Below are 25,508 nucleotides of genomic sequence, written 5' to 3' on the forward strand. Positions count from 1 at the left end.
ATTTTCTCCACACCTTTCACGTAGAGCGCCGGCTAAGCATGCTGTCTCCTACCTTTCCTTCTTCCGTGCTCCTTATAGTCTATTCTTGTCACTAGTCACGTATAATCGAGAGAAAAAAGACGAGAAAAGAAATGCGGGACCATTTCTTGTCTCATTTCCTCGATGAAGATACTCTGCCACTACTCTCCGATTGGCTGCTGCGCCCGCTTTGCCTGTCGGTGTTACTCGCGCACCGTCCAACATAGTGCGCGAACAAGTGCCTCTCTCAGTCTCCTGGATATATTCGCCGTACGTGGCGGATAGTTGGTGAGGTTTGGACGGAGCAGAGCGGCGGGCGCGTTGAAGACGCTTGCGCTCGGCTTCCTTAGTTCGCGTCTCATCGGTGTTACCCGCACTCCGTCTGCATTCTCGAACGCAGTCGGATGCATGGAAAGACGGACGGTCGGATGGACGCTTCGCCCCACTAATCATCATTCACTTCGTGGATATACTGTGATTTTTTTTTAATGTCGCACATCAGCTGTGCCAAAACTGTTTACGAGAGGGCATTCATCGGTTCGCTTGCACAACTACGTCTTTTACAAGGTGAACTTTATGTCGTACGGAAGTGACTATTTACTTGTCGTCTTAACCTCTATGAGGTGTGAAATATTACAGGCATGCCACGATGAACCAACATCCAGCCACTTAGGTTACACGCAAAGACTACGCAGAGTGAAGCAGAAATACTACTGGCACAGACTGATGGTGGCCGTTCAACACTACGTCCGGACGTGCATTGATCGCTAGAGCAGAAACGTCTCACCCATCAGACCAACAGGCTTCCTCCAAACTATTGACGTACCGCGTGTTCCATTCGCCCAAGCCAGAATGCATCCGCTGGGTCAATTTCCAACCTCCTCGGCAGGTCGCAGATAGATTATAGTAGCCACCGACTACCTCACCCATTGTGCCGAAACCAAGGCTCTGGAAGAGGCACGGCAAGCGAGGCAGCCCGATTTTCTATCAAGATTGTCGTGCTGCGGCCTGGCGCTCCGTCAGTGGCGATAACCGATGAGGGAAGTGCATTCACAGCCGAACTATTGCAAACAGTTCTATGACTCAGTGGCACATGTCGCCGGCGAACAACGACGTATCATCTACAAACCAGTGGTCTGACGGAGCGCCAGAACAAGACATTTGCGGATACGCTTTGCATGTATGTCGATGTGGAGCATAAGAACTGGGATGAGATCTTGCCATACGTCACGTTTGAATATAACACGGCGCATCAGGAGAGAACGCGACCGACGCTATTCCGTCTTCTTCATGGTCGTGAAGCTACAACTATGCTAGATGCTATGCTGTCACATGAGTGTGTATGTGACGAAATGGATGTTGAATACATCACCCAGCTTGCTCAAGAAGCCCAACAACTTGCGCGCATACGTGTACGCCGTAAGCAAGACTGCGATTCAAGACGTTACAACCTTCGTCAGTGACCAATCTCATACGAGCCGGGAGAGAGTCCGGGTAAGGACAACAATTCGGCGTCATGGCCTCTCGGAAAAACTGTTTAGACGGTACTTCGGGCCATAGAAAATTCTGCGACAACTCAGCGACGTTAACTATGAAGTAATTGCCGATAGTGCGCACTGCTCAAGAAGTGAAAGGCGTGCACCATAAGTCGTGCACGTGATTCGAATGAAACAATATATGTCCGAAAGAACTAATGTGCTGCCTGTGGATACAAACACCTCTTATTATGAAGCGTCGGGACGATGCTTACTTGGAAGGGAGGCTGATGTCATGACTAAAAGCCACCAGAATGGCCGACGACAAAGAAGTGGCGAGCACGAGCGACAACCACTGCTGAGATCTGAGGGAGACGACGTTGACTCTTGTGTTCTTGTTTGCGATCTCCAAATAGAGGCCTTGTCGCACCGGAGTCCGGTCTCTTGTTATTTTTGCGTTGCGACAATATAATGTGTCAATATTGCATTACTGCTTTCAAGGAGTCATACTTCTGCTTTTTTGCGAAAAAATCAAGTCGCTATTTGTGCTGGTTGTTAGCTCTACCACGTTGATTTTTCGAGGTGCAGTGGGTACGTTGTTGGTGTACCACTTAAACTCAGGTCGCACTTAATTACCAACTAAAATTTTCCATTTCTTTTCTACTTTCAATATCGTTTCTAGTAATGTTGCCTATTTTGAAGGCAGCATCCTAAAATGAAGTGATGGGAGGAGCCACTGGCCAGCGAAAACATGGACGATCAGTTGGGTCAAGGTTCTCGCTTACGGGCCCGCTTCGCTGAGTGGTAGCTGCGCAGAGCCCTGGAATGAGCTCCCGTCACCGCCAGACACAGTGCAGCACTGGAAGTGTAGCGATTTTTCACCGCCACCATTAAAAGCGCGTGCACAGACGCTACCGCATCGAGGCAATAATTACGGCGCCGTAATGATGTAATTATGAGGTGGCTCGCTTAAAAACGCTATAGCGACGCGCGTCGACATAGGACTCCTACTGAAGTGAATAGAGGAGCTTTTATTTGTTTGTTTTTCTTTACTGCTGCGTGAGGTGACTGCGTTTAAGCTCCTACGGCTACCTTCTCTCATCGTAGGATACATAGACTTGGTCACACCTTGTGGTTTAGCCAAGCCCGCAGCCGCACCAGCCAGAACTTGCAAGTTAAAGCATCCAGACGACTGGTCACGCCCACGACTTCGGCACGCTCGCATTTTAATCGCCGAGAACAATACGGATTACGTTTTGCTCCCGCACGACAAGTGCCGTGTCTGGATGGGAAGACAGCTACAGAGAGAACACCGCCGTGCGAGTACATACTTCACCTTAGAAAGTTGGAATTTCTATCTACGTTTGCATAGCAAGAGCACACATTTATGGGACAAAAGCGACATGCATATTCCCTTGTTTGATGGAGCCGATTTGATCGCATGAATAAGTCTGTTTTTTGCGATTTCAGGCAAAATAGGTCCGAACTCGGAGCTACATGTATTGTAGTCGTATTCATGTTTTATTTTTATTTATTTATTTAAATACCTTAAGAGCCCGGAGGGCATTGCATAAGGGGGGATACATACAAGAGGTTACTATAGCATCAGTAAAACAACATGTCAGGGAGTAATACTAGTAATAAAACAGACCGATAGCGCAAGCAACATTACTAATAACACAATAAGGAAAAAACACAGTAAGCAGCCCATCATAACAGGAAACATATTTCAAGATGTATTGTGGTTTCAGGACTTACGGAAACATACCGTTCAACTATATACACAGCCCCCAGGATTGGAACACATTCTATATCGACTTGCACACCGTTTGGCATCAGCCCATATGTCGCTTTTTACAGTGACACGAAAAAATTGGCAAATCCCACGTACAGTGGGAATCGATGATAAGCGAAGCACTAATGAGGAAGGTGGATATGTCACATTAAAATCAGAACAACGGTACGAGGCAGGCGTAAATTATGCCGTCCATGACTTCCATGCCATGATTATCATGTTTGGACGTGTCATTTATTTTCGTCGTCTATTCACGCCACGTGATACCAAATTTTGTATATATATATATATGTGTGGAACTAGCTAAACAGCCGCGAGCGCGCTGTGAGCGTAGCATATAGTCATGTTTTACATGACACGCATATCATGATCATTTACCTTCGTCTATTCACCTCACGTAATATACAATTTGGTATCTGTGGAGCTAGCGAGGCAGCCGCGAGCACACTATAAGCGTATCATGTAGTCATGTTTTACATGACACGCACATTATGATTATCATGCTTGGACGTGTCATTCACCTTCGTCGTGTATTCACGGTGCGTTATACCAAATTTCGTATATATGAAGCTAGCGAAACGGCCATGAGCGCGCTATGAGCGTAGCCTGTACTCATGTTTTAGATAACACCCATATCAAAATTTGAATGTTTGAACTTGTCATTTAGCTTCGTCGTTCATTCGCGTTATGTAATACCAAATTTGATATATGCGAAGCTAGCGAAACGGCCGCGAGCGCATCGTGAGCGTGGCATGTAGTCAGGTTGTTGCATGACACGGATGTCATGATTTTCATGTTAGGGTCTGCCGCTTGCGTCCGCCATGCAATCATCACACCATACCAGTTTTGCAGCATGCCATGTAAATGAGACCGCAACAGGAACAGCAAGACCATGACATGTATATCATGGCATTCATGAAATGCATGTCGTGATTTTGAAGCTGTGAGTAGTCGATTATGCTCGTCATACAGTTATGCTCGTCATGTTATGCCATACCGATTTTCGTATAGATCTCATTATTCAAACGGCCAGGAAAGCTAAAAGTCGAAGGCGGCTACATAGATAGATAGATAGCAGAGATAGATAGATAGATATATAGATAGATAGATAGATAGATAGATAGATAGATAGATAGATAGATAGATAGATAGATAGATAGATAGATAGATAGATAGATAGATAGATAGATAGATAGATAGATAGATAGATAGATAGATAGATAGATAGATAGATAGATAGATAGATAGATAGATAGATAGATAGATAGATAGATAGATAGATAGATAGATAGATAGATAGATAGATAGATAGATAGATAGATTCAAAGGTGCTACCGAATAGGTAGAAAGTCAGGGATTGTCCAGCCATTATAAAATTACCGTACTACCGAGAGAAGACTGCAATACTGAAAGCTTGCCCGAAAGTGAAAGGTTCAGAATTCTCAGTCTGCGAGGACTCGAAAAAAATTCGTGACGTTAGAAAGAAATTATGGGAAAGCGCGTCGCAGGAAAATATTAACGTTGCTAAAGTTAAGCTGGTTTTTGATTGGTTAAACGTTAACGGTAAAATTTTGGGGTGGAATTCATCAAAACACCAAAGGTATGAGTTGTCGAAGAGCCAAAAATGACTCCAGAATGACAGCAATCGTGCATTCAATATCCCGAACATAAACTGCCATAGCGTTGTAATAGAGCTGTGGAGCTTGAGCGCATGCTGTTGTCACATGACGCGGACGTTGTTATGCTTACAGAGACAAGACTGGATAGCAAAATATTTGGCAGTGAATTTGCTCCGCATGGCTATAAGGTTTTTCGTGGCGACCGCGACAGAAGAGCTGGAGGTGTGGCTATTCTGTTTAAATCTTCAATAAAGCTTTTCAGAATGCCTGATGCACAATACATTGAAGCTGGCTTCTGCAAAGAATATATAAACAAAGTACTACTTGGAGTTTCTTACAGACCTTCTAACTCGTCTACCGCGGTACTCGAAAACTTAGGGAAATACTTACAATGTCATATAAGAACAAATAATTGCCCAATATTGGCAGGGGACTTCAATTTGCATAACGTTGATTGGCAGAACTTCTCATCGTATTTGTCGAATGTTTATAGAACACATTGTTGCATGTCATATTAGCAATCGACTTGTTGCAAATAGTAGATAGATTCACGAGAATGCAGGGATTTATTCATAAATATGTGGGGTTTAACGTCCCAAAATCACCATATGATTATGAGAGACGCCGTAGTGAAGGGCTCCGGAAATTTCAACCACCTGGGGTTCTTTAACGTGCGCCCAAATCTGAAAACACAGGCATACAGCATTTCCGCCTCCATCGGAAATGCAGAGAATGCAGGGAATCGGAGGATCAATTGCAGACTTATTCTGTAAGCGGTGTCATTGAAAACCAGATAACCTGTGAACTCACAACGCCGAGTATGACCATGAAGCTGTCCTGTTGGGTTTGTCGAACGTTTCATTTTGCCGCTAGAACACTATACATTCATTTCCATACTTTTCCCGGGCTGATGACGAATCTAATATAGATATGCTAGATTTCTACTTCCATGATATTGAAAACAGTGCTTGTACTGTGAATGACTTATGGCTTTCTTTTAAATACGTTCTGTCTGCGTGTGCACAGCATTTTTTGCCCATTAGGGTGAAAAAACCTGTGCAGCGTAGCCCATGGATTTTCAGGGAGACGTTACGATTGCAACGATGGCTCAAAAGGTTAAAAACGAAATCTACACCAAACGTAGTGATCAAATCTCGCGTCGAACAAACTTTGAAACAAATAAAGAAGAAACTAATTTTGACAAGGAAAAATAATATGTTATTGCCTTGCCTTCGTTAATTCAAACTTCTCCAGAGAGGTTCTGGTGCCAAATAATGCCTAAATCTTCTGTCACTGCTTATTTCATGGTAGCTATAGCGATTGTGTAAAAAATAGGATCATCATCTCTTCCACTTCCAGCAAATTTTTTCAGTCGGTATTCACGAAAGATATGGTTGCATTCCCAATTTTTCTGTATTGCTCCCCTGTATATGTAATGTTAGTTGTGAAAGTATTGTGTATTATTTCCTCTTAAACCTTGATATTAAGAAGTTACCGGGACTCGATGGCATACCAAATGCGTTTTTGAAGCACTATGCAGAATGGTGTGCTAAGTACTTGTATGCTGTGTTCACCAGATCATTAAACGATGGTTCTTTACTGGATGACTGGAGGACAGCCGAAATCAAACATTCACACAAGTCAGGCTAAAAATCACACGTCAAGAACTACCGACCCGTATCACAAACTTCTACGTCATGCAAAATTTTAGAACATATATTTCATAAACATGCAGTAAGTTTCTAGGAAGAGCACAAAGTACTCGTGGACGTACAATACGGTTTTAGGCGCAGATTTTATACGTGTACACAATTATTTGAAACCGTGCATGATTTCGTCCAGTCGATTATTTAAGTAAAACAAACAGACGCTATATTCATGGATTTCCGCAAGTCATTCGACAAGGTGTCACATAATACATTATTTCACACATTTAGTTATTACAGACTGAAACGATGAGATACTTGCTTGGATTAAGGCAGACGGCAATTGAAATATCTGACTGACGCCAATTCGTCACCTCAAACAATGCTTCTTCTAACAGTTTTGAGGTTGTTTCTGGTGTCCTCCAGGTCTCAGTTTCAGGACGACTTTTATTTTTATTATTTATTAACGACATTGTGGTAGACGTTTCTGTTTGTGTGATACATGTAGATGACTGTATTTTATATGTTAAGGCATGTTCAGTTGATGATCAGGTGCGCCTAATCAATGACCTCGCAAAGGTCAATTGCATGGTGCGAAAAATGAAAAAGTATATAATTTTGATAAAACTGATTATGTGAGAATTACCAACAAAAAAGACCTCTTCATTAAAAGTTTGATGTGAACAGTGTATCGCTATTAGAAATAACACAGTACAAATATTTGGGCCTGTGGATCACCAAGAGTCTTTCTTGGAATAAGCACATTGATACTGTTGTTTCTAGTTCCATGCGCAAACTGTTCTTCTTGAGACGCACATTAAAGTTATACACACTCAATGTTCATCTCTTGAACTATAATTTCTACATTTGACCATTATTGTAATATGCAGTGATTATCTGGGACCCAAATAACTTTAACAAATCTTAAAAACTTGAACGTGTACAGCATAAGTTAGTTCGATTCAATTTCAATTCCTATGGCCGTGCGTCTGTGAGTGAGCTAGTTAAACGCAGTGGACTACCCGCGGTGACAGAGCGTAACCATATCTGCCGATTAAAATTTTTAGATCACCTCGTGAATTTTCATTAAAGCGTCAACACTTCGAATTAGTTTTTCTTCTCAACAGATTATGAAACAAGGCAAAGGCACGCTTTAACCATACTTCCCTTTACCACAACGAATAACTGTTTTTAATATTCTATTTTCCCGGACCCTGACAGACTATGTTAATCTTAATATCAATGTATTTTCCCAAAAGTATTTAGCCATGTTTGAAAAACATCTGAATATGTTACGAATTTCTTTGTGTTATTTCATTTGTTTGTTAGCAATGTTTTTTATTTTGGATTTTAGAAATGTTTGAGTAAAGCCGCAATTTGTGTGTGCTAAGTTGTGTGTATTTTTTATGTATAACCACCCTGCTTAAATGTGGGAACAGAACGTAGTATCTAAAAATAAATATTAATTTCACAGCTTCGCGCAAGGAAGAAATTTTCTATGCGACAGCAACAAATTTAACTGTTAAGCTAAGTAAGGTTAGCAACTAACTTCTTTAGGATTCGATCACACGTAGCTGTATAAAACTCTGGAAGGGCCACCGCTGCAGAGAGCGGACTGGTTTTCGCACTCTGTCTCGCGTTAATCCTATGTAAGCAGTGAACACACAGCACGTGCAGGTCGGTCCGCTATTGGAGGGAACACGCGATACCGTTGCTGGCGTGACGCGCAGCGCCATTCAAACAAGGCGTCGAAAACCAAGCACTTGCGCAGAATGAGGCGGGGGGGGGGGGGTGCAGTACGCCCGTCGTCTGCTATTTGAGCTTGTCTTGTGTTCCGGTGCACGCAAAACGCGTAAACAGAATGCCGGGTTACCGGTCGATGGTACCGACATCTTGCGACGCGTCATGCAACCACAGTTACAGACGCGTTTATTGCAGCAAGAATTTTAAATGGCGCTGTGAAGTGCAAAACTGCTCACCACAAGAACTAATAATGAGCTTCATTGGCTACTCCGTCAGTTATGCCCTTCTCGATGTGGCACCCAAGCGTGCGTGATCCGAAACGCCGTCAGTGATATCGTTCGTTCATTCCTTCGCAGCCATGGCGACGAGCCTGCACGCAGCAGTTTCAACGGAGTGGCGCATTGCAAGAGAGAAAATTGAAGAAAACTCACAGCATATCCACAGAGTGCATGATGGGGAGTGGGGCAAAACATCCGTCGGTCCGTCCGCACTTCCGTCCGTCCATACGTTCTCACTTCCGTTCATCCGTGAGCCCGTCTGTGCAACCATCCGTCTGTTTGTGCGTCTGCCCGTTTCTCCATGCGTTCGTCCGTCCGCCTGTGTGTGCTTCCGTCCGTCCGTGCGTCTGACCATCCTTCTGTGCGTCCATCTGTCCGTCCGTCCATCCGCGCAACCGTCCATGCTTCCGTCCATCGATGCGTCCGTCCATCCAGTGGACACTCCAAGTACCCCCCCCCCCTCCCATCTTTTTTTTCATATATTCATCATATATAAGAGCGCCATCCACCGAACCTTCCAAGCACTAAACGAGAAGTGGCACGGCTGGACTAGAGCGGCACGCGCGCACTTTCTGACGGCCTGCACTTCGTGTTTAGTTCCCACTTTTGATTGCCGCTAGTTCACGGCACTGTAGGCCAACCTCGCTAAACCTTGCTAAAACTAAAGAGGTTACGCTCAGCGAGTTTAACGTCGTGAACTTTTCTGGTCAGAGAGTGCTCAAAGTGCGTCTTTCTTTTACTTGTTTTTTTAGTACGCATCAAATTCAAGACAAATTTTGTTGAAGATTAAGTCACCGATACTCGTCTTTGTAGGTTAGTTCAAAAGAAACAACTATCTTTTTATTTAGGACGGTTGTGCACGGGTTTCCTCTTCAATTTTAAGGAGTGTGCGCGTGTCGTTTCTCTAGTCCAGCCGTGGAGGTGGGGTGTCGTCTGTTCTAGCGACAGTTTTGGTGTGCATCTACTTTTCCTTTCGGATTACTTTGCGCCACTCATCAATGTAGTCTATGGCAGTCACGTGCACTTTTAGCGATTTTCTATATGCATGCCAGTCTGATATTTTAGCTGTGGCGATGTGTTTGCAGATTCGGTCTGTGCGGATAGATGTGCTTAGTATGTAATAATCGCTGCCCAGGTTTTCAAGGGTGCTGTACCAGTTCACGCTGTGGCAGTTTTGTACTATCGTGAAGCCCGGGATTGTGTTCATGGATATGTTGTTGCCTGTTCTCATTGGTATTGCAGGGTCCGTTAAAAGTGTCAGTTCCAGTGTTTCTACTTGTGCTCCGATATTCTTGCCCTTGCTGTCTTGGATCTTATATCCCCAGCTTTCATGACTGGCATTAAAGTCCCCAACTATGATTAGTGGATTCCGTTTCGCCAGTTTTGGTGTCTCTTAAAAGAGTTTGTCGAAAGTTGCTCTGTTTTCTCTCGGGGGTCTATCGATATTCAGTACGAAAACGTTCTTTCCATGGCTCCCTTTGCAGGTGATTTCTGTTATGAGACGCAGGATATCCGTCTCTTCTATGGGCCGATGACGTATTGCTGTAATTGAGTTACAGACTAATTTAGCAATTTTGCATTCTGCGTCCCAGGTACTATAAGTCTCGTAGCCCCGTAATTTTGGTTGTGTTCCGGCTTCCTGGACTGCTATGGCAGCAGAAGACCTTTGTTGCGACACCACCAGCTGCAACAGTTGCCTTCTTTCTTGCCGGAAACCACGTCAGTTTCACTGCCATATTTCGCACTCTTATGACTGCTGCGTTGATATTTAGCCATTATGCGTCTCCTGGTTCATTGCCGACAATCCGGGCCTGTTGTAAATTTTCTCAGCTTTTTCTATGAAGTTGCCGCCTGTGGCATGTTTTCGCAAGGCTTTCGTGAATTCGATGTGTAGTGCCTAAATTTTCTTGTCCAGAATCTCGAGCTTTCTATCTACCTTTTTTTATTTGAAACATTACCCACAGCGCCATCACAGGCATTATTGCGGGGGGACAGTGCCTCACAGAATGAATCCGCAGTCTTGCAGCCAACTAAATCAGCTGGTAACATGTTCCATTCGACAATGGCTTGTGGAAAAAAGAATGCTTAAAGAGATTCGTTCTGGGGTTGTATGGCCGTACTTTAAATTTGTGGTCATGACAAGTGGATTGATAATGCGCTGGTTTTAAATATTCTGAAAGTATAATGCCTGTTTTTTTATTATAGATTGAATAAAATAGTTTCAATCTTATATCTTCGATCTTGTGTGTATTGCCAATTAGGTTCTCTTTTCATACATACATACATACATACATACATACATACATACACATACATTCATGCATACATACATACACATACACACACATACATACATGCATACATACATACTGTGAGCGCTGATTGTGTTGCTCATCATTTTCACTTTCACCTGCGCATACAAAGCACCGTGATCATCATCATCGTAGCGGCTCGCTGCTTGTTCGGTTGCTGGCTCGCGCGTCTGGGTTGACAATAAAACGGTCGCTCCTTCGTACCTGACGTCGTCTCACAAGTGGTGGAGGTGCTGTGATTCCCAAGTCCTCGTGCACTACCGGTCACCCCTGGAGCTCCGATCAGGTCGACGGCTGTGCTTGCCAACAGTGATGGCGCAAAACGACCCACCCCCTACCGCCTTCTTCGCACCACCCGCTCAGCCTGCTGGGCCTCACCACACCGTGAGTACCTCGCAACGAGACCCTCCAGTGTTTTCTGGCCTTCGCGGTGAGGACGTAGAAGAATGGCTGGACAGTTACGACCGTACCAGTGCTTGCAATTACTGGGATGAGGCACATAAGCTGCGCTATGTACCCTTTTATCTGAAGGAGGTTGCTAAGACGTGGTATCATAACCACGAACGCGACTTTCCTGATTGGTCAGCATTCACGGTGCAGCTGCGTCAAATATTCGGCACTTCTACAGGACGCTCTGAGGTAGCTAAACAGAAGCTCGCTACCCGCATCCAGGGGCCTGACGAATCGTACACATCGTACATTGAAGACGTTCTGGCCCTCTGCCGCCGCGCCCAAAAGGACATGCCGGAGGCCGATCGTATTCGGCAAGTAATGAAAGGCATCAACTCCGTCGCCTTTAATGCTCTTGTCATGCAGAGCCCGACAACAGTTCAGGACATTATTACCACCTGCCAGCGCCTGGACGCACTTTACTCAATGCGCCTTCCACACGCCTCCTATGACACTCGTCTTACTGGCGAGCATGAGCTGCGAGCTCTAATTCGCACCATAGTGAGAGAGGAACTTCACAGCCTTGTTCCTGCCAGCGCACCGACTTCACCTGCCCGCTCACCCCCTCCTAACCTGCGGGAAATTATAAAGGACGAATTGGCGTCGATGACGAGCGTCGCACGTGCCCCGCCTCCTGTGCCCTTACATGTGCCTACGTATGCCGAAGTCGTGTCACGGCCTCCTCCACCTACTCCACCTGTAACTACGGACGTCGTATACGACCATTTGGCCGCGATGGCAGCCAAGGCACCACCACAACCACACTTCCCTGCCTGGCGCCCTACGCGCCCCGTCTGTTACTACTGTGGCATAAGAGGACATATCTCCCGCTTTTGCCGTCGGCGCCAGCAAGATGAACGACGAGGTTATTCTTCGTACGAGAGTGACCGGGCTGCGAGGTCTGACCCCTACGTTCCAGGAACCTACATTCCCTCGTCACGACGTTCGCCTTCGCCTCCTTTGTCCCACGGTGAACCTCGTTCTTCCCGCTCACCCCGCCGTCGTTCACCATCGCCCTTCCGCCGTACTACTTCGCCTTTACGTTCTGCCCTGATGCCCCTCGACAGCCACTCGGAAAACTAGCAGCTGCAGTTTTTGGAGGAGAAACTGCCTGTCGTCGAAGTGTCCCAATTCCTCCTGCGCGCCCTGCAAATTTACTAACTGTTTGTGTAGAAGGCATTTCGGTTGACGCACTCGTGGACACTGGAGCAGCCATTTCGGTCATTGATCGCGAACTATGTCATCGTCTACGAAAAGTGCAAACTCCATATGTTGGTCCGGTGTTATGTGGTGCTAATGAAAATAGAATTTACCCTATTGGACAATGCACTGTTCGTGTTCTGATCGACGGAATTCGTCACCATATACAATTGGCTGTGCTTTCTTCATGTGCTCATCCGATTATATTGGGCTGGGACTTCCTGTCAGCCGCTTCCGCTGTCATTTCGTGTGGTCCGCCCGTTATTCGCATTACGGACACTGAAAATTCTAGTGCTTACGATTTTTCGTCGCCTCACCTTGTTGCAGCTGCAGACTTTGTACTGCCCCCGGCCCAAGAACGTATCCTCACCATTAGATCCAGCGATACCATTGACGGTGACGCAGTGGTTGTCCCCGATCAGCGCTGCATTTTCCGAGGAATCGCCATCGCATGTTGTCTAGTGCGGTTTTCGCGTGGTCATGCCAGTCTCACCGCCTACAACACGACAACAGAGCCACAACTACTGCCAGAGGGGTCCACTGTTGCCAGCCTTATCGACATAGCACCGGTATGTGTCGTCACTGTATCGTCTCCGCCGTCAGTCGCTAAGTGTACGCCACCAGGAGGCTCATCTAATGCGCTTAAAGCCACTTTGAGTCCATATCTCACTCCAACGCAAACTAATGACTTAATGGCCCTTTTAACAAAACACAAGACTTGTTTTGACGTTTGTTCGGATGGCTTAGGTCAAACTACGGTGACCTCTCATCACATCGCCACAGACGGTTCTCGTATTATCCGCCGTCGCCCTTACCGCGTGTCGTCTTCAGAACGCAAGGTCATCGAGGAACAAGTCAATGACATGCTCGCACGCAACGTTATCAGACCTTCCACAAGCCCTTGGTCTTCTCCTGTTGTCCTAGTTAAGAAAAGGGACGGATCAGTGCGATTTTGCGTTGATTACAGGGCACTAAACAAAATTACGCGCAAGGATGTATATCCTATGCCTCGAATTGACGATGCACTTGACACCTTACAGGGTGCAGAATATTTCTCAAGTCTCGACCTACGATCTGGGTATTGGCAGATCCCGATGCATGAGTCTGATAAAGAGAAGACAGCGTTTGCTACTCCTGATGGTCTCTTCGAATTCAATGTGATGCCTTTTGGGCTCTGCAATGCCCCAGCCACATTTGAGCGGATGATCGATACGGTGCTGCGTGGCCTAAAATGGAAGACCTGTCTTTGTTACCTGGATGACATCGTCATCTTTTCATCCAGCTTCTCGCAACACCTAGAACGTCTAGACGAGGTGCTCACATGTCTAGCCAAAGCCGGTCTCCAGCTAAATACCAAGAAGTGTCGGTTTGCGAGCCGCAGCATCAAAGTGTTAGGCCACGTTGTCAGCAAGCTTGGCATCGAACCTGATCCCGACAAAGTGGCCGCTGTGCTGCACTTTCCTAAGCCCACCACGCTCAAAGACCTTCGCAGCTTCCTCGGCTTAGCCTCTTACTTCCGCCGTTTTGTCCGTGATTTTGCCACTATCGCGGCTCCTCTTCACAAACTCCTGACCACAAGTGCATCATTTCTTTGGACAGATGACTGTGAAGCTGCTTTCCAGACCCTGAAGCGATGCCTCACGTCAGGGCCAGTTCTTCGCCATTTTGATCCCACAGCCCCTACTATATTACACACTGACGCAAGTGGGCACGGAATCGGCGCTGTTCTGCTGCAGCGTGACCAGGCTTCACAAGAGCAAGTCGTGGCTTACGCGAGCCGTACTCTCTCCCCAGCGGAACGCAATTACAGCATCACTGAACAGGAATGTCTCGCTATCGTATGGTCCGTGCAAAAATTTCGCCCCTATTTGTATGGCCGCCGCTTCACGATCGTCACGGATCATCATGCGCTCTGTTGGTTGTCATCATTAAAAAACTTGTCAGGACGCCTCGGTCGTTGGGTGCTCCGACTGCAGGAGTATGACTACAGTGTCACATACCGGTCGGGCCGCAAACACCAAGATGCCGACGCTTTGTCACGCTGTCCGCTGTTGCAAAATCATGACGCATCTACCTGCTGCGCAGCACCTCCCAGCCAAGAGACCACGCAGATGACCAGTCTTAGTCCCATCGAGCCCACTGCACCGGATGACTTCCTTCAATCCGCAGACCTCACCTCGCTCCAACGTGCAGACACATACTGCCGTACAATCATCGATCGGCTCACCGGCTCATCTCGTGCTCCCAACAGCCGCTTGCGACGACAACTCACGCGTTTCAAACTTCATGACGGAACGCTACTTCGACAAACTTACCATCCTCTCGGTAGCCGATGGGTCCCGGTCATACCTCGCTCACTTCGACTCCAAGTCTTAGAAGCCTTTCATGACGACCCGACGGCTGGCCACTTGGGTTTTCATAAAACCTACGATCGCATTAAGACTCGCTGCTTCTGGCCTGGCCTCTCCACTAGTGTTTCCAGGTACGTCACTTCCTGTTCATCATGTCAACACCGAAAACGTTCGACATCTCTTCCCGCCGGCCCTCTACAGCCTCTCCCGTGCCCATCCGCTCCCTTCGAGTTCGTCGGCATAGACTTATACGGACCCCTTCCGCTTACCGCCGCCGGTCACCGCTGGATTGTTACTGCCGTAGACCATCTTACTCGCTACGCTGAGACGGCAGCTCTTCCTACTGGAGCTGCCAGCGAAGTAGCCGACTTTGTTCTGCGTGCCATTATCCTGCGCCACGGCGCCCCTCGTGTTCTCCTGAGTGACCGTGGCAAGACATTTCTTTCTCGTGTGCTCGCTGAAGTTTTACAGGCCTCTGACACAATCCATAAGACCACCTCGGCATATCATCCGCAAACCAATGGTCTTACTGAGCGTTTTCATAGAACCTTGTCAGACATGATCTCTATGTATGTCCAACCCGATCACAAGAACTGGGACACAATACTACCTTTCGTCACGTTTGCCTATAACACTGCCATACAACGCACTACACGTTACAGCCCGTTTTTTCTTGTGTATGGCCGTGCACCATCTTTTGTTCTAGACACCAGCTTTTTGTCCACGCCTTCTGTCCCATCTGCGTCCCTTCCGGAAGAATTCGCTGCCCGTGTCAACCACTGCCGCACAATCGCCCGCGCCAACACCTCTACCATTCAGGCCCAGCGAAAAGTTCGTTGTGATGCGACACGTCGAGTTGTGTCATTCTACCCAGGCGACGAAGTGCTCCTCTGGACACCTGTTCGCACACCCGGCCTCTGTGAAAAATTCATTCACAGATACCTGGGTCCTTACACCGTGCTTGAACGAACATCGGCAGTAAATTATCGCGTCGCGCCGGTTACTTCGGCTTCTGATCGCCGTCGTCGCGGGACCGAGATCGTCCATGTGTCTCGCCTGAAACCTTATATCCAGCGCTCATACACTTACTAAATGAACGTCTTGCAGACCGCTTTCGTGTAGGGGGGAAATAGTGTGAGCGCTGATTGTGTTGCTCATCATTTTCACTTTCACCTGCGCATACAAAGCACCGTGATCATCATCATCGTAGCGGCTCGCTGCTTGTTCGGTTGCTGGCTCGCGCGTCTGGGTTGACAATAAAACGGTCGCTCCTTCGTACCTGACGTCGTCTCACAATACATACATACATACATACATACATACATACATACATACATACATACATACATACATACATACATACATACATACATACATACATACATACATACATACATACATACGTACTTGCTCTATAAATGTCGATAACTTCCTTTCCTATTTTTTTCATCACCGACAACGTAATTATTGAGTCACCTAATGCATTCGGTTGCGTCTGCAGTTCCTGGCGACTCTTTTTTTTTGTTGCGGGTGCTGCGTTTGTTGCTTTTTTAGTTCCCTATTTTTGCGTTCTAGGTCACCTATTCTCACCCGCATTATCTCTAACTCACGTTCTAAGCGCGTGAGTTGTGGTGTTTGGTGTGAGTGTAGGGAGGATTTTGCTGCCCAGCTCACCTGACTCTTTTTATTCTTTTTCTGCGCCTTTCTGCCCTTGTGCTGTTGTTGCTTTGCTTGGGCCCGCTATGTGCGAGGTGTTGCTCAAAATATTTGCACATGTGGTCACATAACAGAGCTGCGGCAGCTCAGCCGCACGCGAGTTGTGCGAAGGGGTGGCACCATAGAAGACGAAAGAGTGCCGCGTATGTGTCGTTCTCGCATGCACCTCGTTTGTGCCAATCGTTGTGCACGGCCCTGCGCAAAGCACGAGCAACGCTATCGCGTGTTCTCCTCAATGGTTTACCGACCTGTACAAAAGGTACGAGCCATCTGCTAATCTTTGTTAACATAGCCCACGCGCAGCCGTGCCTATTTGGTCAAAAGTCACAGCTTTGCCGCAAAGGCGATGCAATGAACGCAATAGCAACAAATTGGAAGGTCACGCGCAGAGTGGTGACCAGTTTGAAACGGGCCCTCGTTTCTCACACACAAATGACGCACAAAAAGTACTCATATTTATTTATTTATTTATTTATTTGGTTCAAGTACGTACACGAAGACAGAGAAAATAGGGCTGCTGCTGCTGCTGCTGCTGAAAAACATTTATTTACAGATGTTATTTACCGGCAGGGTGGGAACGGTCCTTAAGGGGCCGCCCCGTACAAACACTAGGTGGGCTCCCTCTTACAGGAGCCCATTGGCGTTGGCCGCGGCCCGGGCACGCTCGACCAGGGCCCGTTGAGCCGTCAGGTCAGAGCAGCCGAGCAGGGCTGCCTCCCAGTCTTCCCGCGAAGGGTTGGGTAGTGGGGTAAGGTTTGGGGTTTTTTGGCATGCCCACACCATGTGGAAAATGTCAGAGGAATTTTCCTCACAATGCGGGCACTTCCCCGTGCAAGCGGCGTCAAAGTGTTTTATGATTGCCGGGCACAATAGAGTTTTGGAATAAAGTCGAAGGAGGATTCGCTCCTCCGCTTTCGTGAGGCCCTTACAGGGTTTCGGATAGACGTTATGGACGGATTGATAAAATTGTGTGACCTCCTTAAAGGTGTAGGCGGTATCGGGTTCAAGTTCCGGATCGGAAGGGGTCGAGGATGGTGCCCGGAGAGTGAGCGCGCGGGCGGCGGCATCGGCCGTCTCATTACCATCGAGGCCCGTGTGAGCCGGAGCCCATATGATCGTTCGGTGCGCGGAGGCACCTAGGTAGCTGCTGTTCTGCAAAGTTTTATAAGCAGGGTACGGAATGTATCCCTGTTCAATATTGCGACAGGTACCCCTTGAGTCTGTGATGATGACCCTCGAGTCCTGATCTGCGGCGGCTAGTGCGATGGCGATCTCCTCCGCGTGCGTAATGTTATGTGCACGGAATGTGAGTCCGTTTACAACGGTGTTTTGGTGGACGACCCCAGCCGTGTACCAACCACCGTGGTGCGGGCCGGAGGCGTCCACGTAGAATACTCCGAATTTGTGGCCGTTGTGTCAAGCCAAGGCTTCCGCCCGCGCGAGGCGTCGGCCACTGTATAGTCGTCTCGGGTCATGTTAGCCGGAAGAGGGCGCACGTGCAAGGAGTATCGCCAAACTTCTGGAATCTGTACGTGCTCTTCCGTGTGTATTGAATGATTGATGTGTAGCCGGGCAAGGAGACAGCGACCCGACGATGTTTTAGAGAGTCTAGTATACTGGTTTGTCAAGTGCGCCTCTCTCAGTTCCTTGAAGGTGTTCACCATTCCCAAACCCAAAAGGCGCTGGTTAGAGGTTCTGACAGGAAGGTCGAGGGCGCGCTTGTAGATTTTGCGGAGAATGGATCGAGGATCTCATGGTCGAGCTGAAGCAAGACATCCTGTGCGGACCGGTGTGGGCGGAACCCGAACATGGTGTCTGCAAAATAGGGAGGGAGCAGGTTGACAACTGCCACCTACAGGGGCACAATGTCCGTCTGCTCCTTCGGGAAGGGGAGGTATAGAGTAGATAACAGAAGAAAGAAGGAGAGAGGAGAGGAAAGTTTAGGACAGAGAAAAAAAAACAAAAAAAAATGTCAAATGAAAATTGTCTATAAACGTGACGCCAAGTCCGTTTCTGTTAACAAAGGTAGAACGCTGCGGCACGTGGAATCGAACGTGGGACTTCTGAAGTGGGAGTGCGTGGCGTTGCCCACTTAGCTACGAAGAAGCACCTCCTTCGACTTTCAAACGGCAAGCTATTTATATCTACCACTTACCGCTGCTGACGGGCATCTCGGAGGAACTATCGTGTTTAGAGCATTACCAGCTAGTTGGCGCGATGAGCGCGCGTTGTCACATCGTCACGACGCGGCAAAGCGCGCTCTCATCTTACACACGTAGCCCCGCGGAGAAGAGACGGGTATACGCTTGCTCGCGCACCCTTTTCTCGTGGTGGGATTTCACCAGAACAATTCTGTTGTAGTTACCGGGCGCACAAAGGTCACTGCAATCGTTGTGCAGTCTCCGTTTGCGAAAAGGGCGTGCTTCTCAGACACCGCGCATTAACAACATATATGCTTATTCACGTTCACCTGCTTTTTTTTCTTTATTGATATTCACGTTCATCTGCACCTGTGAGTCATATTCACGTTCATCTGCACCTGCACCTGTGAGTCGGTAATTCATGAGTAAATTCAATTACCAGCCAATCACAAACTGCAGTTTTTGGATATTGAGTTAGATGCCACAGCAGAACATGTATGCTGGTCATACAATCTGCGAACGGAAAAACCCTTACTTAGCTACCGATCGGCACATTCTAAAGTTGTAAAGAGTGGCATAGCCTTTTCATGTTTGAGAGCAGCCTTAACAAAGTCATGTCCAGAAAAGATTAGCGAAAGCTTCGACGAACAAATTATCAGGCTAAAAAATGCTGGGTACGAAAAACACGTGTTGTGTAGATCGGCTAACAAGCTGATTAGTCACGTACGCAACAACTTTCATAAAAAATGACAAGTAATGAAAACAGGAAAAAGATAGTGTCCGTTCCATATGCGCACAAGATTGCCCATAACTTAAAAAACGTAGGTAACCGCTATGGCCTAGAATTAGTTTTTTCGGCACCCAACAAGCTTAGTAAAATATGTTCCAAACTAGACCGTAAAGTTTCCATAGCAGTAAACACTAATGCTGGTAGTTGTACGGTAAATCACAAAACAAAGTTTGTCAAGTGTAGCCTATCAGTCGTGTATTGCTTGCCGCTAACGTGTGGAAAGGTATACATCGGCCAGACGGGTCGTTGTTTGAACACCCGACATTTAGAGCACAAGCGATCATTAGGAACTGGCATTCATTCTCACATAAAGAGACACTGTTCCCAGTGTGGCTGCTCACCACAGTACAGTGACACAACCGTAGTCTTCCGTCATGGAAACCAACTAACCAGAGAAATTGTCGAAGCCTTTCACATTAAAAAAAGAAAAGAAGGATGCATTAGTCAGTCATCGGTTTCGTTAAGCAACCGAGAAGCCAGCTACCTCGAAGGACTTAATTGAGATCAGTGTTCGCATGTGTCATACTCTCCTTTTTGTCGTTTCAAAATTTTGTTTCAAACACGTGTGAATTCCCGCAAAATTTTTTGGTTTTTTTGATTTGATGTTACCCAGGGCTGTTTTAGTTATGTCATCTTAAAGTGTCTAAGCGTAACTGCCGTGTACTATCGCTTGAGTCTGCGCAAAAGCTTCTGTTGGCAATGATTCGGTGTTCGTAGTTCTTTTCTGTGTCGCTAGGGTTATGGGTTATATATGAAGTGCTGCTTCTGAAATAAAAATTAGTTGCGAGTGTAGCGAGTGTCGTGTTTTCTTGTCCTCTTCGTCCCCGTGAATTTGCGCTACTACACCATATGGTTATGATGAAGGTATCTGGCTGATGCCAGCATGATAATCATGAGACACGTTTCATGTAACAACATGACCACATGCCACACTCATGATGCGATCGGAGCCGTTTCGCAAGCTTCACATATGCCAAATTACATATTACGTCACGTGAATGGATGGCGAAGTACGTGACTGGTGCAAACATGATAATCATGAGATGCATGTCGTGTAAGAACATGACTACATGCCACACTCAAGGCGCCAATACACTTCGACGTGACCAGGCGTGCGTGCGCGCCGGCGTTCGTTTCGTCGCGTCACGCCGGCGATGCCACGCCAGGCGCCAATCTGCCTGCCATATACTCTCAGGCGCACGAAGCGCTGCGTTGCTTTGATCTATGCGCGTTCCAGCGCGCCCGGCGTCCTTCCGTCACGAAGCTAAGCACATGTGGTGCTGTCTAGGTAACGTCATCGGCGGAAAATGCAGCATGTCGCATTTCGCATCGGTTGCCGCCGGGACTCACCGACAACGCTGGTCGCGCCTAGCCAAAGCCACCTAGCGCCAGGTAAAGTGCTCGCATTTTGCTATAGCGTAGCGTCGATGCGTCCGGCGTGCGCGTGTCCACGTTACGTGCGCTCACCGCCATTTCGCTAGCTTCACATATACCAAGTTGGGTATTGCCGGACGTGAATAGACGACGAAGGTATACGTGACAAGTTCAAACGTGATAACAATGATATTCGTGTCATAAAAAACATGACTACATGCTGCATTGATAGCACGCTCACGGTCGTTTCGCTAGCTGCACATATACCAAATTTGGTATGAAGTGACGTGAATAGATGACGAAGGTAAATGACACGTCCGAACGTGATTATCATGACATGAAAGTCATTTACGGCATAATTCACCTCCGCCTTGTAATGTTGTGCGGATTTTAAAGTGACATATCAACCTTCCTCATTCGTGCTTCGCATATCAGCAATTCCCACTGTACGTGGGAGCTACCAATTTTTTATTGAGTTGGAATTTATACGGAACATAACGGCAACAGCGATATAACGTCTCGAATTTTCCTGTAATTCTTTCAAAAGGAAAATTAAACTCAAGGGATGACGCCCTCAAAACGCCACCATTTTGAGAAGTACCGTTGAAGGGGACTGCGTAATAAATTTGACCACCTAGCACTCTTCACCGTGGGAACTTGAACCCAAGGGTTGGGTATTTCATAATTTTATCCCATTTTGCGACCACTTAAATGGTTCTGTCACGGCCAAGCTTAGTCAGTGACACAATCATCGCTTAGCTACCGCAGTAAGATGAGTTCTGCTCTCAGGAAATCGCTGTCGGGGTGACTTGTCTTGCGAAGTTCTCACCTTGTAACTATCTTAACGCAGGTTGTCTAGCAGTCAGCTTTGAGATAGGCTTAACTTTATGTTTTAACAACCATCACACCAAATCATATATTCATATGGCTCTCTAACGGCTTTCTGTTCATTTTAGACGCGAATGCCTGTAATCCTGGCTCACTACCCCATTGGAACGTCCTACAAGAACCTCCGCCATTTTGTACAGGTGAGCTTTGTTACAGAAATGTTCTTGTTGTTTCTTTTGACAGTCAGCCTTATAGTACACGTCTGCTGCATTTTCTGAAAAAAAAAAGAAGTGAATGGAAGCGAATTCTTACTCCGGTGGACTTTAGATATGAAACATTAGCTAATTTTACGAAATTAAATTATCAATAGCGTACGTAATAACCAGGGTGATGCAAATAATGCAGGTCGTGAAACAGAGAAATTTCATCGCGTTTTCCTGACTACGACGCTGTGAATTTTGTCGGTATCGGCTCGTGGGCCCCATTAAAGTATTTCAGTAAATATGTTTTCTTCATGCACATACGCTATGTTGAGTAAATAATAATCCGAGCTAAAGAGACAATAATGCTAGAAATGAATAGGGGATGTTCGAAATATTTGTAAAGTGAATGGGGAGGACAAGAAGTGTAAGAAAATATAACTTGCCGCCGGCAGGGACCAAGCATGTAACCTTCGAACAACGCGTATGATGATCCAGCACTGCGCAAGGGCGTAATTCGTCCTTTCGTTCACTTTATACGATATGTATGAGCATCTATATGAGCGACGCTTTGCGGAGGCTACGGCCTTTGGCGCACGCCCAACATGAGCTTGTCTGGCCATCTCGCCCCTGATGTACGCGAAACTTTATTTGAAGTCCTGAGATGCATGACTCAGCGCACAGCGGGCCGCTCCCACGTTGAGATAGTCAGGCCAAGCTCGACCACCGCATCATGGGCCCTAAGGACCGCTCACCGTGGGGCACAGTTGATCCCCGACATTGGAGCTCTGATAGCGGATAACCACTTTCCTTCATTGGATTGGTCCGTGCCCCGCAATGAGGGGCAACGCCAGAGCATGTTCGTTGTAGTGCCTGCAAAAGTTATTAGGCAAAATGTCGGGATAAATTTTATGCATTAATGCTGGCTGGGATACGAACTTGTCTGCAGTAGCCTGGGAGTCAAAGACTGCGCTCGATTTAGCTTCTTGTTAGGAAGGGGAAAGTTTCTCCTGCCCAGATAAAAGTGTTGTGCAATTTCGCTATAAGTGGTCGCTTGATCTCTGTTCTCCACTACTGCCGGCCGGCGGGAGAATTCTCTGTGGTCGCGGGAAGCAAAACCTCATGCCTTTGAGTGGGCCAGCTCGTTCAGGTTTGTGGAATAACAAAAAATGTCCCCACCTCACCAAAGACTATCGTGAAAAAATGCGAATGCATTGTGAAGCGTCCATGACGGCGTTTCGCACGTGAGAACCCCGCGTTAGAAGAATAATGTTTTTTTTTTTTTTCTTACATCGTGCATCCAATAGGGCTGTTCACTGTACGTAGCGTTTTTCTGTCGCGAGAAACACGGTTTGCGTTTCCAGCTCTGTAGCTAGCGTACACGATTAAAAAAATGGCAGCATATCCACGGAGTGAATGATGGATAGTGGGGCGAAGCATCCGTCCGTCCATTCGTTCTTGCTTCCGTCCATCCATGCGTGCGCCTGTGTGGCCGCCCGTGCGTCCATCCGCCCGTCCGTGCGTGCGTCTGTTCGTGCGTCCCTGCTTTCGTCCATGCATCCGCTCCTGCGTCCGTCCATGCGTCCATCCGTCCGTGCAGCCATCCGCGCGTCCGTCCATGCATCTGTCTGTGTGTCCGTTCGTCCACCTATTCAACACTCCAAGTACCACCATATCGCATCTTTTCATCATATATTCCTCATATAGAAGCACCACCATCCAGCGGACATTCCAAGGACTGAACGAGAGAAGGCACACGCACACTTTCTTACTGCTTGCGCTTCATGTCTACTTCCCACCTTTAACCACCTCGAGTTCATGGTATATACTAGTTCACTGTATTCATGGCACTGCGGCCCAACGCTCGCTAAAGCTTTGAACAATAAAAAATTCGCAGCGTGCGCGTTAACTAAAAGCCGTATTCTCCTGTCTCTCATTCTCCCTTAGCAGCCATTGGCATGTACATTGAGCACTATCTTTTATTGTTCAACAACGCACAGAAAAAATCTCTCACCGGCACCACCTTGGAGGTCAAAATGTAATACTGGTTACACACTACGACTACTACTACGACATCGAGGGACAAACGGGTGCTGCTACTTCGACACTGGTCCTGCCGTTTTGTGTTCATCTGTGAGAGACGTGTAAGGCTTGTTTTCAAGCCTGCCTGGTATTAGTAGGTTAATCTTCGTTTAGTACTCATACAAATACCTTGTAAATACTATGTAAATATTTGGCATATTGATCTCTACCTTTCATTTGTGTGTTCTTCGTTTACCATGTATTGTGCACATGTAGAAATTGTTTTTGTAACAATTCCTGTTTAGTTGGGTAAGTTGTGTATGTTGTGTTCCGTTTACATATGTACACATATCTTTTTGTAACAACTTTTGGTGTGTCTGTGGATGTTGTGTTCTGTCGCAATGTTCTGTTGGATTATAATTGATGTTCACTGTCTGTGAGAATAAATTTCTCTAAACACAGGAGCTTCTAAAAGATTGTTGCTGATGCCTTTTTTGGGGGGAGACAAGACCCCCCCCCCACTCCCTTGTACCCCCCCTGCCCCCCCCCCCCAGCCTCAAGGCCTCTTTTATACTTCCGGGCATGCACTTACCGTGTACGAAAGCAGCATTGTTTCAGGCGACAAAAAGAAATAATACCTAGAGTTGTACAGCGCTAAGTCGCTACTTGTTCCAACCGCGTGTTGAGAAGACCTACCACCGTGCATGATTAAGCCTGCTGGAGCACCACGCGCTGTACAGTAAATAGAGGGGTACGTTGCCCCACATACATTGTACCTCGGTAGTGGTGCTTTCCTGATTGTACATGCACCCTTTGTAGTCGTGGAGCTCGATGTTTTTGTCATGTACTTTATCCTTGGTTGGAAGTCAATAAACTTCTCCTTGCTTCTAAAACATTATGAAGTGAACAAAACAAACAGCGTTCTCGGCTCGGCGTTTCACCGTGGCGTCTCGAACAAACATTTCCGAATGTTCTTGAGAGGCGCCCAGGCAGCGAACCGTCGAAAGTGAGGCGCGAGCAGACGAGAAAGGAGGATGCAGGGAGAAGAGGGAGCAAACGGCGAGAGAAGGAGCGATAAAGAATTGCACCTGTCATTGTACCTGACGGCTATGTCAGCGTCTTCTCAACACAAACGCTGGCAACAGAAACGCTACAAACACGTTTCAAACGCACACCATTTAGGAGGTGGCAAGTCGCGTTCAAGTAAAGGAGGTGAGGGCTCCGGTTGCAAGGCACGTGGAAGCATGCGCGCCCGCAGCTGTTGCTGACAGCTGTGGACACTTTAAAAGCTTAACGGGGACCGCTAGGTGGCGTCGAGGAGCGCGGACGTGAAAACGTCGGCTCCCGCTTTTCTAAATGTTTTCGGTCGTTTCTATGCTTCAAGATCACTTGGCTTTGTGCTTATTCGAACAAGCAAGCTCTGCGGTTTCAGTGGAGACGCCATTTTTGGCGGTGAGTGAACTCTTAGGCATATTTTTGGACTTTAAAGTTGCGACGCGGCGAGCGTCCCCGCTAACCCTAACCACACCTAGGGTTAGCGAGGAGTACGG

General features: G+C 47.0%; 1 protein-coding gene across 3 annotated transcripts in view; it reads left to right on the forward strand.

Moving 5' to 3' along the window:
* Positions 1-25,508, forward strand: part of LOC119166696 (lipase member M) — a 125,616-nt gene that overhangs the window by 79,805 nt on the left and 20,303 nt on the right. For 2 of the 3 annotated variants that reach the window (XM_037418019.2, XM_075882409.1), the window contains one exon: positions 21,865-21,936. The exons of the other annotated variant lie outside the window; for it this stretch is intronic. In XM_037418019.2, coding sequence (XP_037273916.2) covers positions 21,865-21,936 — 72 coding nt within the window. The remainder of the gene's footprint in view (positions 1-21,864; positions 21,937-25,508) is intronic. 3 annotated transcript variants of the gene reach the window in all.

Source organism: Rhipicephalus microplus, unplaced genomic scaffold (assembly GCF_043290135.1).
Source record: "Rhipicephalus microplus isolate Deutch F79 unplaced genomic scaffold, USDA_Rmic scaffold_12, whole genome shotgun sequence".
NCBI classification, from domain to species: Eukaryota; Metazoa; Arthropoda; class Arachnida; order Ixodida; family Ixodidae; genus Rhipicephalus; species Rhipicephalus microplus.